The sequence below is a fragment of the Festucalex cinctus genome, chromosome 13 (genome assembly GCF_051991245.1).
Source record: "Festucalex cinctus isolate MCC-2025b chromosome 13, RoL_Fcin_1.0, whole genome shotgun sequence".
Lineage (NCBI taxonomy): Eukaryota > Metazoa > Chordata > Actinopteri > Syngnathiformes > Syngnathidae > Festucalex > Festucalex cinctus.
Window position 1 is genome coordinate 26,148,351 of NC_135423.1, and position 17,420 is coordinate 26,165,770.

A 17,420-nucleotide genomic window follows, 5' to 3' on the forward strand; every position below is an offset into this window, starting at 1 on the left:
AAAATAATTGTCAAAGCTATTAATGGATTATTCGCTTAACAGCAAACCTCAGTTGTTGAGGCGTTATAGAACATTCCACGGCTGTATGGCGGAAACAGATAGAGATTCTAAATGTTTAAGGTCAGGATGAAAACGTAACCACTCTTTTTGATAATGTTTACTTTTATTATGGTGGCACGTCTGTGCCAAAAATTGTGCAATAAGTAGCACCTGAAATGGAAAGAAAATGGAAAACACAACAAAACAATTTGTAGCCAAAAAGTATTTGCATGCATAACAAACAACAAAATGACATAAGGCACAAAAAAAAAGGGCAGTTACTCCATCAAACTATAAAGGTAACTTGCGACCTCCCTCATAGCCATTCCCCTCTGTTTCTCATGCAGTCTTCTTACAAGGTCACCCACATGTGAACCAAATCGATGACTTTCGTCCATTATGGCTAGCAGCCGCTCCTCCATCACTTTCCTTCTAGCCTCAAGGTCCTTCAACAGGTCATCTCGGCGCTTCCTCTTCAGTGTTGTGGTGTGTGGTGGTGATTGGAGAGGATGTAGCTGATGGTCAGTGTTGCCAGTTGAGGTGCTGGGTTGAGGGCTGCTGGACGACGCGTTGCTGGACTGAGAGCTGTTGGGCCATGGGCTGCTGGAGCAAGGACTGGTGAGGTGTGGCTCGTTGGGCCGAGGGCTTGTGAGTTGAGTACCAATGTGCTGGGGGCTGCTGCGGTCATGACTTGTGTACTGTGGGCTGCTGCGGTCATGACTTGTGTACTGGGGGCTGCTGCGGTCATGACTTGTGTACTGGGGGCTGCTGCGGTCATGACTTGTGTACTGGGGGCTGCTGCGGTCATGATGGGGGCTGCTGCGGTCATGACTGTTCTGCAGATGGCAGCTGGCCTGTGAGCTGTTGTAGTGAGGCTGCAAATCGTAGAGCAAATCGGAGGAGCCTGGCAGTGGCCGTGGCGTAGCCAGCCGTGGTGTAGCCAGCCGTGGTGTAGCCCCACCTTCGGATGGGTCTTCTGGACCTTTGGCGTGGGTTGATGTGTGCTGCAGAAACAATTTGAAACATTTACAGTTTATTCATGTGTTGCTCAGTTGTGATAAACAAAGATACCATATAATAATTCTGTAATAATAATAATAACAATAATAATAGTGACGAAGCTCTAGCTCCAGCCCAATCCCACGGGTGCTGTGAGATATCCATTCAGTTCCTGTGTTTACTCATTTCTGACTTCAAAGTTGCTTGTCTACTACAGAAGCGTGGAACTGTCACTGTGGACTAAACTTTCTTATAACACATCAATAAAATGTAAGCGAAATACTAAAAGGTTAGTAATTTTTCCCAATCATACCACTACGTGTTGAGTTGCGCATGCGCATTCACATGGAATTCTGGGGAAACAATGAACTAAAACCATGCACTGCACGTAATAGAACCGTAAAAACTACTTCGTTTTAACAACGCACAAGACTCCATTTTGGCAGTTTCGCGCTTCCATCGTCTCCAAAGTGCATGCTACAATGTTCTAGCGGGTGTTTATGCCCGACAATAGAAACTACCCCGCCGCCACCCACACGTACAATAACAACCACAACAACGTGCTGATTCGGAACCAAATGTATGACACGGTATCCACAAATGCTTACCTTTTCATCGTCGAAATTTGACTCAGACTCCCGATGTCGAATATGGGGAGACAGCCACGACAGGAAAAAGTACAAGTCAGGGACTTTGTTACCACCGGCGTCTCCACTCCTCCCGCCCAAACGCTTCTTGATGCGGACGAATTTGTCACGAATCACTTTCCACTTTCGCTGGCACGCCGGCAACTCCAACCCTACCGCCACGGAAATTTCACGCCAGGAGTTTGCTGCCATTTGTGTGTCCTTATAGTGTTTTGACTTTGCGTCGTACAAATGTATGTATTTGCGCACCTCTTCACAAAGACGCTCTCCGACCGCATCCATGTTTTCTGTTTTAAAAATGGCGGTCTTGCGGAAACTCCGGGGGAAATGCCGTCACAGCATGTGACTAAACTGACCAATCAGAAGCGAGCGACGCCCCGCCATCGACGTGCGTCGAAGGATTGGCGACGTGTGCACGTCGGCCGGCCACGAGCGACGCGGCACTTAAAATTCATGAGCGCCGTCGATCATGTGATCGACGGCGCTCATCGACGCGAGAGCAAACGTGGAGGCATAAATTAGGCTTTAAAATTCATGGCTCGCGTCGATCATGTGATCGACGGCGCTCATCGACGCGAGAGCAAACGTGGAGGCATAAATTAGGCTTTACATACAAACATATGTAATATGGCGCTTTTCCACCGGACCGGTTCCACACGGAAGCGGCATTTTTTGTCCCCGGATACCTCCATGGGACTCTTTCGGGGCCGAGCGGTTCCGTTGTAACCGCTGTTTAGAACCCTTTCAGCAGTGGTTCTGCAGCGCCGGTCGTCGGGGTACAAGAGGCGCCGTCGTCACCCGTCATCTGATTGACAGACAGCAACGCATAGAGCAATGTGAACGCCCATTTCCTTGTTTGCACGAGAGAACCAAAGGCGCCCGCCGGTCTTCACCAAAGTCATAAAAATACGGTACATACAATCAATGTAATAATCTTTTACAACAACGCTGAACTATATTTACAATTTAAAATGTACTTTTGGATGGATTTGTAATGTTTGTGGTTAAAAAAAAAATCGTGGTCGTGTGTCCCCATTAACTTGAATGAGAGCGCCAGCGGCAGACTTCTCCATTCACAAGTAGCTTCGCGACTCGCAAGCCGGTGTCGGTACCATATGTGTTCGGCCTGCCAGATCCATTCGGGGTCCTTCGCCTACAGATGACGTTACGCTACAGGATTGGCTGAGACGTTTTACGCTACAGGATTGGCTAAGATGTCGACGATTGTGATTGGTGAGGCAACTTTCCAGTCGTTGGAGGGAAAACATTGACGCTTTTTACGAAGAAATGTATTATTATTTATCTAATGGGACTTATCACAGCCGCACTACTGGATCAAACTGTTCGGCGACCCAAAAGGCAAGGATTCGTAACGCGTCAAAATCATTCATCAATCATCATCAATCAATTACATCTCACCGTGGCTATTCTAATGTATTGATCTCTCGTCTTCCCTTGTGTAGGATTAAATGTTTGCCGTGAAACCCTTTCAGACTTGTTTGTTGTTGTTGTTTTGTGGAAGGAAAAAAATACTGAACATATAAAGAAAAGTTGTGCATTCATTCATTCATTCATTCATTCATGTGTCATTCATTGATTTGTTAATGCATTTGACATCTTTCAAGAAAAAGTAAAATGTGCTACTGTAGTTGATGAAGTTAACTTATGAGTTTCGACTTTACGGTAGTAGGCCATTACCTTTGATTAATATTTATATCAATAGTCCATGAGACACACATGCACACACATGAAGGTTACAAATAAATTCGTAGTTACCTAATAACCTGAGGCTGAGTACAGAACATATTGGTGAGGAAATGTCACATCTCAGGCAATAATTCCATCATTTTATTATCATCATCATGGTAATTATTTTCTGCAATACGCACGACCCTCCGCAACTCATAGTGCAGTGTCACCTCTGAGGTGACATTGGCAAGAAAATATTAAAGATGTCATTTAAATAACAAAATGTATGGGCTGAGATTGCAAAACGTAAATAAACGTAAGTATAAAAGCAGGATACTTTAAGATTGACTAAATAATGAAATAGATTGAAAAAATACATTAGATAAAATAAATATAAAAAATGGAGGTAAAATAGCACATAAATGCAAAAAAGTAAAACTGCGATGGGACGAAATATTGTCAGTTGACGTGCTAATGTTTTCCTATAATTATTACGACTGTTTTTGTGATGTATTGTGATACGTGAACCGCAAAATTCGGACACCAAACCAACGTGAACACATTTGACACTGCTCGCTTGCTGTACTGACGTCATCAGCAAGCGCCGACCAGACGCGAAGGCCCCCGAATGGATCTGGCAGGCCGAACACATATGGTACCGACACCTGTCGTGAATCTCAATATTTCATTTATGGTGGTCCATATTAAATTGTAAATATGGTTCCATGTTGGCGTGACTTGCCACTCGTGAAATTTTATGGCAGATCCGCATGCATTGGGGAATGCAAGCTTGGCTTGGAGAGTTCAAATGATCCCGCCCCCTTCCCGCTGTGCACCTCCTTTAACGGAAAAGCAATGGAGGCGGTTGTGGTGTGGTAGCGGGCCGTGCGGGGGTCAGGGAAAAGCGGCAGCGAATTTAAAAAAAAATGAAGCGGTCTATTGTGGATTATTTTCTAAAACAAAATGAGAATGATGGTGGTAAAGGAGGCCAGCGGATGGATGGTGCCTAATCAAACGATGCGGATTATTCTGCCCGTCAGAAGTTTTAGTTTGAATTTGTCTTTAAGCGCCCTCCTGTGGTTGATGGGTTTAATGTTTTTGTTGAGTAAAAAAAAAGACACCGCACCACTCCAATGTGGCAGCACGAAACGCCAACACGTTCATTGTTACACAGACTGTTGGATCTTATTTGTGTTGTTGCTTTGGACAAGAATTATCCACAAGTACATGCGATGTCCATATAAAAACACTAGATTTATTTTAGTTAATTAGGACATTTAGAGATTGTTGAATGTGCAATGTAACTAGCTACTAGCATGAAAGTGTGTTGTGTATAGTTAGCTAATATTACATTGTTTGTTATTTTATTTTCTAGTTTTACGACGACCTAAAGAGGGTAATGGTCAGAGGCCATTGTTCAAATTAACAGCACAAAAGGAAAACGAAGTCTGGTTATTTGGAACTGTCGTTAACTGTCTAGCTGGTGAAATCTCGAAGCTTCGGAGCGAGGACAGCCGAGGAGCAGGTGAAGGAAAAGAAAAAAAAAAAAAAAGTATTTTTAATAAGCTACACAAAATAATGTTGATATGAGTTAAGTTATACAAAATTATTGACTTGCTTTGATAGCCACTGCTGTTGCAGGCAAACCTCATGTTCCAATGAAATATTTTGCAAATATATCGAGTTGCGTATGCCTAAGGTCATTCTGCACCTCCACAAAAAATGGTGCGACCAAATCCTGTGCTGTGCGAGCAACTAAAAATGTTACTCGCACTAGTGCTCGTAGTAGGGCTGGGTTAAACGATTGTATTTGTAATCGATTAATCTAGAAAATAGTTTTTCGATGCATCGATGAATCTAATGATTCACTTTTAAATGCGATTCAATTCGATTATCTATTATCTCCCTATAATTTGACCTCTATAGCAATTAATGCTAATTTATCTCCATGAGTAAAACACAATTTTCTTCTTTCCAATATATTTTTATTCAAGTTCAAAAATGAATTTTATTGAACAATACGACAAAGTGCACACAGCTCTAGTGCAATGGAATCCTACAATAAAGAAATAATAAAATAAAGCTCTCTTTTAATAACTAAAACTGCAAAAGCCACAATCTAAACCAAAATCTTAACATTTAAATAAAACAAAAAACTAACAGCAGTGGTGACGGCTGCAATTTTCAAAACGACACAGCTCCACCACCACTCTCACGCTTTCTGTGTGCATCTGCTCAGGTGTGTGTGTGTTGTAGTCATGTGTTGTGTTGGAGTGGATGTTCGCATCTCATGTTCGCATCTCAACATGCTCAGCTGTCAGGCTTGCCCCTTTTTTTGTTGACTATATTTCCAGTCACTGAAAAAAGCCTTTCATATGGCGTGGATCTTGCTTGTTTATGAATAGACAGAAATTTAAAAAAAAAAAAAAAAAAAGTTTCCGTGTATTTGAAGAGTGTGTGTCTGTGTCAATTTAAAAAAAAAATGTCAGCAACAAGCGAGTGTGTGAGGGCTGTGTGTTTGCGTGTGTTAAAGTGGGCAGTGGGTACATGTCCTGTGTGCGAGGCTGGAACACAAGTTATGTGGTGCATTTCGGAAGAATGACGGGGTTACTCATTGCCAACAAGGAAAGAAAAAAAAAGTTGAAAACTTACGAAGTCATCTCCACACAAGAAGCTCCCGGGTGCCTCCTCTTAATCGCGGTTGTGCTTTTATGGTATGCCAAGTACTTTGCATTTTTAGTTGTAAAGTACTTCCATACTTCGGACGTCTTATTACGAGGTTGTTTCTTCTCCCCGGACTCGCTGCTACTCGATGCTGCGGTCGCTGCTATTTTTTGATTCAATAACTGTATCCCGTCGCGCTGCGCACAACGGAAGAAAAAGGAGGCAATTCTGCTTCTCAGCTTCCGCATCTATCTATTAGAAACAATAGACCCATCATTATATTGTGTCATTGCTAGCTTGCTTCACACTTTGACAATTTAAAAAAAAAAAAAAAAAAAAAAAAAAAAACACACTTTCTCCAAATTTGACCCGGCCCCTGCCAGTACACGTAGCTTGCTTGTGATGTCTTCCGGGTATCCGCAAACCACAACGATCGTTGCCCTCCATTGCTACACTGTAATTGTGCACAATATACGTGCATTGTACGTTCTGCTTTTTTTTGTTTTTTTTGCACCCTGTGTTTTGTCTGCAAGGTAACATATATTTGGTGGCCCAGACATTGCGCGATGGCGCCAAAAGTGACACATCGACGTGCATTTATTGCGTCGACGTATTTTTTGCGTCAACATCATCGATGACGTCGACGCGTTGTCCCAGCCCTAGCTAGTAGTGGAAAAGTTAGTGGAGAGCCCTGACAAGGCAAAGAATGCATACATACAAATGCCCAGTAGTCAATGTAATGTAGTAGTGACAAATTTGCATGCATCTGTACTTTAATAGAGAATATTTACAGAATTTTTTGTGTAAATATTTACTTTCCTCCCAAATTTCAAAGGTACTTTCTACTCCTTTGTCCACCAGGTGGCTCCTAGCTGTAACTTACTATGAGAGGGCACGCTGAGGAGCTCCGACAAGTCCGAGAAGCAGCGGTCATCCTGCAGGTATCCGTCGACGAGATCGGCCGAGCTCTTGAGAGGCTTGTCATGAGTATCGTAGAGGCTGGTCTGTATGGCTCTGTGTCTGGCTGTGCGTCTGGCTCTGGATGGCATGATTTCAGGCTGCCACAGGCTGACCAAACTACACGAATAAAAAAATATTTTGTTTAGTGGAACAAAAGTTTTGTACGTCAGTGTTTAAATTTGAGTTTACACGTGAGTGACGTCAAACTAGTTAGAACAAGTTTATGAACAGTTCACTGATTGCTAGGATTCCTGGCATGAGTATTAGCATGGAGGCGAAATGCTAGCGTTGCTTAAATATAAATAGGAGCCGATCTGAGATAAGTCATCATCTTACCTGAAAGGAAATGATGCTGCCTGTTTAGTGAAGTATTCCTCCAACGTCAGTTAGTTTAGTCAGAAATGAAAAGACATTGAAGGAAGGTAAATGATCAAAATCGACAGACACAAAACTGGTTGCCCGCCAACCTCATGTGCGACCGCCACCAAGGTCAAAAGTTATATTTCCGGACACACAAAAAAAAAAGTTATGACTTTGTAAGTTAATCCGCGAGTATTCTTATTGTTTCAAAAAACGTTTTAAATATCCTTTATCATTTCGGGGGAAAAATAGTTCAAACAATTAAACTGTTTATTCTGCTCATTTGGGTTTAAATAAATAAATGAATAAATAAAAATGAATAAAATAAATTCTAAGATGGTCCTATGGAGGACCAAAAGTGCCAACATTAAATAAATAAATGCACCATTAAATAATTAAATAAAAGTGTCATGAATTAATTGTGTCATTTATTAATTAAATGTGCCATTAATTAAATTCCCTATGATTATTTATTTATTTATTTATTATTTCATGGTCATTGTATTACGGTGTTTCGTGAATTTATTTTATCTGTCAAACTCGGCCATCAAAGTTTGGTGGGCAGGTCCTAACAACTGATTGGTCAATCTGCTCACCAAGTCAAGGCAAATCCATTTCAGAATAGTCAATTGATGCGGAGTGAGTAGCGAGTAAACACAATTGATAGGCTGGGTGGCACTATTCACCTTAATAGGTGCGTTTCCATTAGCCTCAGATTTATGATTTCCTGAGGTGTTTTTGAGACGTGTTGAAATGGAAGTACTTCGCAAAATTTTAATGGAAACACTTTTTTTTCGCATTTCCTACTAGTCATGTGACTCCGCCTGTTCACGGAGAAAAGGAAGTACAGGGCCACTCGCCTTTGTGTCCCAATTGCTTCCCAAGGGCATTGTCAAGACGCTATCGGTGACCCTGCACGAAATACCTTTATATGCGTACGCGATAGTGCGCGTTCGTGAAAACTCGATACAACATGAAGAAACAAAGATTATTGATGCATTTTAAAGTAACTAAGTAATTTTTAATCCTATAAGATGAACATTTTACTTTTGACCTCATTACATTATAGTGAGTCTGCATTGTTGTACTTTACAGTAAGTCTGCGGTGTGTGTGTTTTAAATGACCCCCCTGCCTCACCCACTCTCAAAACCTATCCTATGATATTGGCCACATATTAGGGCTGCACAATATATCGAAAAAATATCGATATCGTGATATTGGCCCTTGCAATATGCATATCGCAAAGGCATGCAATAAGTTTTATATGGAATTTTATGCTTTTTATATGAATTTGACCAGTCAGATGCTAACTAAAATGTGCATCGCCATTCAATAGTTGAAAATTATCAAGACATAATTACAATTAATTAACTAAGATTACATTAAGGTTGCTTATTTTGCCACATGAAAAATGTTTTTCTTTCATTAGGTTATAAAAATGTAATTTCTTTAGGTACATGTTAAATATCGCAATAATATCGATATCGCTATGTTCAGCAAGTATATCGCATATCGCATGTTTTTCCAATATCGTGCAGCCCTACCACATATGGCTCTAAAGACAATAAAAATACTGCAGACGAAACATAAATTATAACAATGAAGACTCACTAGGAATGTAATGGGGTCAAAAGTAAAACGTTCGTCTTTAAAACCTGTAGAATTAATATAGTTTCTTTATAATGCATAAGAATTTAAGATTTTTTTTTTTTAATGATGTATCATGTTTTTATGAACACGCACTATCGCGCAGGCATATAAAGGTGTTTTGTCCTAGCGGAGTTGCCGTAGTTAGCGATCTAAGATGGCGGGATCTTCTGCGCATGCGCGTCACCAATCATGCAGGGTCACCGAAAGCATCTTGACACCACCAAATCAATTGGCCAAGATGGCCGCCGCTCTGAGTCGGCGGTGCTACGAGAATCCTAGGCATGCTTAATCAATTGGCCAAGATGGCCGCCGCTCTGTGTGGGCGGTGGTGTGAGAATCCCAGGCGTACGCATTAATTTGTCCAACGTAGAAGTAGTAGTACTACGAGGAGTAGTAGTAGTAGTAGTAGTAGCAGTAGTAGTATTTGTAATAGTCATAGATAGGCCAAGCCTTGAGTACACGGGAAAAAAAAGGCGGTGAATTGAGCTCAACAGTGAGAGAGATGACAGGCAGCTCTGATTGGCTGGGGCAGTTGGTATGCAGACGTATATATTATATTATATTATATTATATATATATATATATATATATATATATATATATATATATATATATATATATATATATAAAATATTGTGTTTTGATTTTTTTTAATTGAAAAAAAAAAATTGGGAATGCGCTGAACAGTTTAAAATTTGAATGGTTTTAATTGATCAAGAAATGTGGAAGTTAAGCCATAATCAACAAACTGAAAAATAGTTACCATCTCTTTAACAAATCTGCACATTCCCGCACACACATTTGGCTTTCACCAAGTGGACAAACAACTATTATTAAAGGTATTAAATAGAGATAGACCGATATGCTTTTTTTCAGGGCCGATACCGATTCCGATTATCGGTAGTCAAGGAGGCAGATAACTGATATTTGAAGCCGATATTCATTTGCAGTAAAAGTTAAAATGTTGGCACCAAATTTTGGAATAATGCAAACCCTAACCGTTCTTTACAATGGATTCTCACACTGCACTTTTCATTTTACATCCTTCTATCTGCAATAAGACGTTGGTGGCGGGGGGAGTTAAATGTGGGGGCCAATGTGACATTACCTTTTATAGCATTTGGGATACTTGTAGTTTTATTCTATAAATGTTATATTTTTATATTTTGAAGTAATAGGAGGAACTCTGTCATTCAAAATGTGCATCAGCTGTGGCATTACTTATTACTACAGCAAAAAAAATAAAATAAAAAATTCCATGAGAAAAACTATTCATTCCTGAACACCATACAGTTCTTGTAGACCTTATTATGATTATTGTTATTGTTACCATATAGACAGTTTTGATAAGCTGAGGATCTTAAATCGAGAACAGCAATATCATGCTACTCCTCTCTACAAGAGAACTGTCAAAAGACACTTCATCATGTAGTTTACTGCCACTTAGGATGCCCCAATCAACGCAGAAAAAGGTAGAGTAAAATAACTTGGTTATAATAATAGTAAGAATAACTTGGTTAAACAGACATTGTTGCGGTGGACCGCTGCCACTTTCTGCTGTTTAATGTGTTTTACACTTATAGACACGTGTGTGTATATGGGCACACTATTCTCTCACTACTGTACTGTACTGTATCACTTAATGGCACAGATGTACTTGTCTAAATAATAACTGGGCTGCAACATTGCTAATTCACATTAACAAGCACTATCTTAGCTGTCCACAATGAATAGTTACTAACACACGAGAAAGTTATACAACACACCAAACATGAGCTCATTATTCAAAGTATGATGCACGTAACGAAATGACATCACTGAACATTAACCCCGGGTTTTCACTGGATGCGGTTGCGGTGCGGTTGCAGTGCGGTCCGGCGACGCAAGCAATTAGATTCCATTCATTCGAATGGTGCAGTTTCCACCGCTTGCGGGTGCGTTGCGTGTTGACTGCGGAAGGCTTGCGGCGTGCCGCAAGCCTTCCGCAAGGATAGCCTATTTTCTATTTTTGCCGGACGCCGCATGCGGTAGGCCTCCGGCAAATGGCAAGCTAGCACAAAACACATCGAGCGGGACAGGAAGACCGACGCAGTTTCAAAATAAATTTCCGGTTACCTTTCAGAATAAAACACTCGCCAGCTCCTATTTCGCAAGTTTTTCATCAAAACGTGACGTGGGCGTCGCCGGGCCATGTGCTCATTCACGGTTTAGACACCAGCGAACATGGACGAGGAGAGGTTTATATTGGAGGTGGAAAACCACAAAATAATATATGACACGGCACATCCTTTTTATAAGGACTGTAATGTATTGTGAGTTTGATGTTCGCGATTGCTTGTTGTGCCCGTCTCGCTTGCCGTACTGAGCGGCAGCCGGACGCGGAAGACAGAAATAAAGAGTGGACCCGCACTGACCCGACTCTCGTTATTAATATACTTTACAAGGACAACCAAAAAAAGGATGCTGCATGGAATCTCATATCTTTCTGCTTCTCTGTTGAGCAGACTTTCTGTATGTTTGTCGTTGTGAAATGCCACATGATCGCGCGCGCGCGGTCCCGCGAGACACGTTGGGAAGTGGGCGGCGACGGAGCTGCCGGACCGCAGCTGTGCGGAGCCGGTGTGGATTGACAAAAAAATTGACCCGTCCGGAGCACGCAGTCAAGACGCACCGCACCGCAACCGCACCGCAACCGCAACCAGTGAAAACCCGGGGTAATTGCAGCCGTGTACGGCCGTAGATGTTACTTATTAGTGGCATCCATTGAGAGGATAATGTCCCAACTGACGGCAGACATGACGTGAAAAGAGAGACAAAACGAGCAAATAAGCACACTATACTTTAGTGCACTTCTCTACTAATGCCTAACATACGGAAGAGAACACGTTCGTGTAGTTAAACGGTGTTTGAGACACTTAATTTGTTACGGAGCGGACTTTAGCGAGGTGCATAACGAGCTGTCAATCAAATCTACGTCGAAGCTTAAGGCACACAATGGCAAACCAGTGCGACAAATAAACACAATATAAAGTAACTAAACGCTATTTAGTGTCACTGTGGCATCTGACTGCATAATAACCGCTATGCAACAAGTAGTGGACGTGACCCAGATTGCAATGTGTGCGTCACGAGAGGTAAATATAATGACATTACTCTACTCTTAACATGGAACTAGACAATATAATAATGACAACTGTTAATATTTGGAACCTTTCTAACAAACATTATTTACTTAATTAAGTGAAAATGTGAGAAAAGATTGAGGTACAATACTGGTACCGGTAGGTACACCGTGCAACACTATAAAGAACACGCATGCGGTTTTTCAATTTTCAATTTCAGAAACGTTTGGTAACAAGAGCAAATATTTTTCACGGAGAAGCAGAAGAAAAAGCAACTATACTGTATTTATTTAACAGATACATCCTACTGTTTTGAAATAATACAAAATAAAAAAATAATGTTAAGTCCTTTTGTCAGTTTTAATATTCCTGTTTTTGCTGATGTTTTAGATTTTTGTAAAGGTACTGTTTCAGTACCAGTATAGAGGGGTTTGCCCTTTTCTGCATATCCCACAATGCATTACCGGCAGACATTTTCGAAGGCTCGTGTTGCTACGTGTTAGCTCCACGGTATATTCTCTCACTTGTTGACAATTCATCAAGTGATAATGCCTACGACGTGTGATATTATTACAGCCGGGGTGGAAGAGATAAAAAAAAGTGTTTTTTTATCGCATTCCTATGGTAATTTGTTGACAGGAGAACAGAAAAGTGAACGACAAAGGCGAGCATGGATTGCTGCGATCAACAGATCAAAGGTGCTGTCGGAAGAACACCTACGTGTTTGTACGGATCATTTCATTTCAGGTGAGTTTTTATAGTTGTGTTTTGTTTTGTTTTTTGGTAGAAAGCTGATAACTAAAGACACGACTTCCATTAAATGAATGTGTGTGTGTGTTACCGGAAAGAGGATCAAGCGATCAAGCGCCGCCTTGTAGAATGAAGCCATGTACATAATCTGAGAACCTCATATTGAAAATTGTTATTAAATTATGGAGTCAATATCTTACTTTATGTGTCAGTATAATAAATTATCAGCAAAATTTTGTCAAAAATGTTTGAGGATGAGGAATTTATTTAACAGTGCTATTTTGTTGTCTACTGGTCTAACAGAAAAGTGTAAGAAAATAATAATTAAAAAAATGTCAGCTTCCCCTTAATTTGTGACAGTAATGTTTAGAAATCACAAATATTACATGTGCTTCGTGATGATATGTTTATTTTGATGGGAAAACATTTGAATTCCTTCATAATACAGCACTTGACAACTGGAGAATGTTTCAGTGGCACCACCTAGCCATTAGAATCTGAAATTAGTATATATTTGATTGGATTTATTGTTTATAGTTTATAAATACAGTACATTGTGATGAATATTCAATTTACTTTCAGGAAAACCACATCCTTATGATGAGTCACATTCAGACTGTGCTCCCAACAAACACCTTGCCTATGATGGGAAAAAGTCACCCACTAAATCAGCTGCAAGCCATGCTAGACTGCAAAGCAGAAAGGACACTGCTAAGAAGAAACAGGCTGCACTTGTTCTCTTTGAACTGCAAAAAAGACAGAAAGCTGCTAAGAAGAAAGAGGCTGAACTTGGTCTCTTTGAACTGCAAAAAAGAAAGGAACTTAATAAGAAAGCAGAGGCTGCGCTGAGTCTGCTGAAACTTGCCGCACACTTGGAAGGTGAATCTGATCCGAGACACCGACAGTTGAAGATGAACCAACGGTCACAGAGAAACTGGAGCTAGCTAATCAAGAAATAATTTCATTAAAACATGAAAAATAAACCACTAATAGAACAGAATGAGTGTTTCATGAACATATTACAAAAAGATGAAGGCATCTGATGACAGAGGTACATTTCTTGACAAAATTGTTTTTGTATGCAGTGTACTTACAAACATGTGTCCCTCTGTTGTGCTATTTGACTGAGAAAAAGCAAAATGTGACTGACATTAACACAAGCAAAAAAATGTGTCCAAAACAAAAATGCCTTATGTGTGATGTCAAAATTCACAGATTACATTTCCATTTACTTTTACCCAAATTATTTTTATGACTACCTGACTACCTTGATAAATAATCATAAAGCTTAAAAAAAAAGAAAAAAAAAGGCTGCAGTTAATCCACTGTACGTCCATCCATCCATTTTCTTAACCGCTTACTCCTCACAAGGGGCGCTGGAGCCTATCCGAGCCGGGTTCGGGCAGTACGCAACCCTGAACTGGTTGCCAGCCAATCGCAGTCACAATGAACTGAGATCACATTCGCCTCGTTTTCTGTAATAATCAAACTCGGATCAGACAGCTTTTGAGAATGCGTTACTCTTCCCTTGATAACACAGTGTCCACTTGGTTTATTCTCTAGGTACACACAAATGTCACGAACCCATCCACAAACAAACCAGTCATAGCTTTCTGGACTCCTGTAATTCTGAAAGTCCTTCAAAGTGTAAAATGAGCTGGGGTGAAAAAAAAAGAGATAATATACCAAGTCCGTGTATGCATCGAGGCGCATTTGCTGGGAAGATGTCATGCTTACTGCTCCTCTCAGACTTGTCGATCTGATACGGATCTTGACCCTGGATCACAGCGATTTTTCTCCTTGTATCTTAAAAAAAGCCTTTTTGTCGAGTAAGTCGGAATATTTCTCCATCGTACTAAATTCGATGTTATATTCATCTTGCGAGAGCAAGGTTAACGTGGATGCGACGACTGCACGGGATTGTGGGGATATTTTACTATTTTTACTATTTTTAGCTCAAAGGGCAAACCCCTCTATTGAGGTATTTTATGCAGGTATAGTACCGTAGTAAAAATTTTGGTATCGTGACAACACTATTATAGACTACTTTGATCGTAACGTTACTAACAAACTAAACAGCATTCTAATAGATATTGTCTCATCCCTTCCTGTAAATTAACTTCCATGAGGATTAACAGTTTGGAAAATGGATGGATATGTTGGATGGCTATGAAATACACAATAATATGTACATCGGTACAGAAACCAACGGTCCTATTTTAAGGCAGAAAAAAAGGCAGCTTTGACAACTTGCAAATGTGTCGCTGTAGTCAATCACTTAAGGTCATTTTAACGGTGTAAAATATTTCAAAAATCCATTATCGGCTCGGCTTCGCTACACGGCCGAGCAGGCCACGCCGCTCACCAAGCGCCAGCGCCCCCCCCCCCCCCCCCCCCACCACCACCACCACCACCACCACCACCGCGACGACAGATTCAGTTGCCTTACTGTATAGTATAGCAACGAAGTACATACACAATTGAGAGCCCAATGAAACGTTTGTTTCCCCCTACACATTAAAACAATATTGGAACATATCCCAGGCCCGGCGCTGTAGTTGCTAGCTAGCATGTAGACTAAAAACATTAGTTTAACTTTTCGTATCCAGTTAAAACAGCAGCAGGGCGACATAAAGTTCAAACATATCATAATACATTTCCATAGACCGCCACTATTAACGTAATGTAGTCTAGGAAGGGGGAAACGCACCAAATGACACTTTTAGAACATAATACAAACAATTGCATGCAACACTTACCTTGGCCGAGATGAAATGGGAGGGGGCAACGTCTCGAATGTTCGAAAGTAGTCTCTCAAGCGTCGCTCATTGGCCACTGACGGCGGACCAATCAGGGTTAGGGTTTAAAAAAAAAAACAGCAAAGAAGAAAACATAATAGAACAAAACAATGCAAAGGAAAAAAATATCTGAGCAGTCATTAAATTGACACATATAATTTCACACTACAGTCACAAAAATAAAATGTCCAACAGGGCTGATCTCGAATGACGTCATGTTTTCCTCATTAATATGTATGAGTCGGCCAAACTAACCGAGTAGGAGACCCGCGTACACGTCATTTTGGAAGAGAACGAGAGAACGGCGTCCCAGGCGTAAAATGTCAACATGGTTCACTCGGCAGACATGCGGAGACCTCAACTTGGGCAGAAAGAAAGCAGTTTTATGTGAAAGGTAAGCTTTACTCTATGATCATCGCTTGCACTCCGGTGCGATCTCGATAGCTGTACTCTCGTGTTGGTCGCAAGTTCACACATTAAAGTCACGATTTTCATTTGAAGTCTTACTTTTGGGTTGTTACTTCTCGCCACTTACTTTTGGTAAAGTGGCGTGGTGACACAGTGACTGCTCACATCACTGATCAACTAGCATTTTCTTTAATTTTCACATCGAACCAGCAGTGGCATCCGTAGGTGAACTCAAGTTGGCCTCATTTTATAAAGCTTGCGTACGATCAAAATGAGGCCAAAACTCTACGTACGAACATTTCTGCGTCATTTCTGCGGTGGTATGTATAGAAAACAAACCGAACGTGAAACTTTACGCACCTCCACGTCAAGTCTGGACCTACCGTACGTAATCCGCAAATTTTGGAGACATGGGAAAACAGCGACTCAATCAGCTTTGTGGTGTATTTCTATTCCTCAAACGCTGTATGCTGGATGTTGGGTCACATTATAATATTTTGCAGACTTGCTCCGACGTCACAAGCACGCAGCGAGGCGGAAAGCTGCACGCGAATAAATATCTTAAACAATCGCTCGTCTTTTCCCATTGATCACCTATCTTGAAAAAGCCTCATGCAACAAATCACATTAGTGACTACTAATGTGGACACATCTGCACGCATGGCGCCGCACAACAACATGCGTCTATCGTAACTTCACTCGCCCGCCGCGCAATTGCCATAAAAGGCTAAATAAAACTATTGACATAAGACAAAAAGAATTAAAAAAAAAAAAAAAAAGCTAGAAAAATACAGTCTTGGTGCATCTTTGCTGCGTAGATAGGGTTTTGTCATGCAAGCAGGGCCGGCCCTACATGATTTGGTACCCTAGGCGAAAATGTACATGGTAGCCCCCCCCAATCCCATAAAAAAACAAAACACACACACACAAAAATTATAGATATATTATATTTAATAGCACACCACACAATAAATACCAAAATACCAAATTCCACAAACAAATAAAAATAAGAAAAATAACAGAAGTACAATGCAATGCAACTTTTTATTGCAATTTTTGCAAAATGACAGTATTTAAAACCTCAAAATGTTTTCACTATGTACATTAATAATTGTGTAAGATACAAAAAATAGTAAATGTATACAATGTATACAATGTACAATGTATACAAACTTTGATATATCGTAAAACTTTGGCAATAAGGTGATTCACAGATAATGTGAATAGTGTGCAAAAAAACTTCACTAAATAACTTAGGAACATAACGGCAAATAGTTAAAATAGTGCACGCCGGGACCTCCATGCAGCAAAGGCATCAATTGGTGCGTCAAAG

At 40.6% G+C, this 17,420-nt stretch overlaps 2 protein-coding genes across 3 annotated transcripts in view; both read right to left on the minus strand.

The window, feature by feature from the left end:
- Window positions 1-16,241, minus strand: part of LOC144033241 (nuclear pore complex protein Nup155-like) — a 245,897-nt gene extending 229,656 nt beyond the window's left edge. The window contains exons 1-3 of one of the 2 annotated variants that reach the window (XM_077541207.1): window positions 16,215-16,241; window positions 15,641-15,716; window positions 6,922-7,115 (exon numbers count right to left, since the gene is read on the minus strand). In XM_077541207.1, coding sequence (XP_077397333.1) covers window positions 6,922-7,115; window positions 15,641-15,716; window position 16,215 — 271 coding nt within the window. In that variant the 5' untranslated portion in view covers window positions 16,216-16,241. The remainder of the gene's footprint in view (window positions 1-6,921; window positions 7,116-15,640; window positions 15,717-16,214) is intronic. The other variant, XM_077541208.1, reaches the window with a different exon arrangement.
- LOC144033528 (uncharacterized) lies at window positions 168-1,967 on the minus strand. Its single transcript, XM_077541709.1, has 3 exons — window positions 1,943-1,967; window positions 1,647-1,837; window positions 168-1,043 (listed from the first exon to the last, which is right to left on the minus strand). Exons 1-3 carry the CDS (start codon window positions 1,965-1,967, stop codon window positions 318-320), a joined length of 942 nt encoding a protein of 313 aa, XP_077397835.1. The 3' UTR covers window positions 168-317.
- Window positions 16,242-17,420: the final 1,179 nt, after the last annotated feature.

What these genes read in the sequence shown, in the direction of transcription:
- LOC144033528 (XM_077541709.1), bottom strand. Translation starts at nt 1,967, where the DNA reads ATGGATGCGGTCGGAGAGCGTCTTT. An exon ending in TGCGGTCGGAGAGCGTCTTT is followed by an intron (nt 1,838 to 1,942) that starts GTGAAGAGGTGC and finishes CCGTGGCGGTAG; the next exon opens with GGTTGGAGTTGCCGGCGTGC. An exon ending in CAAATTTCGACGATGAAAAG is followed by an intron (nt 1,044 to 1,646) that starts GTAAGCATTTGT and finishes TTGTTTCTGCAG; the next exon opens with CACACATCAACCCACGCCAA.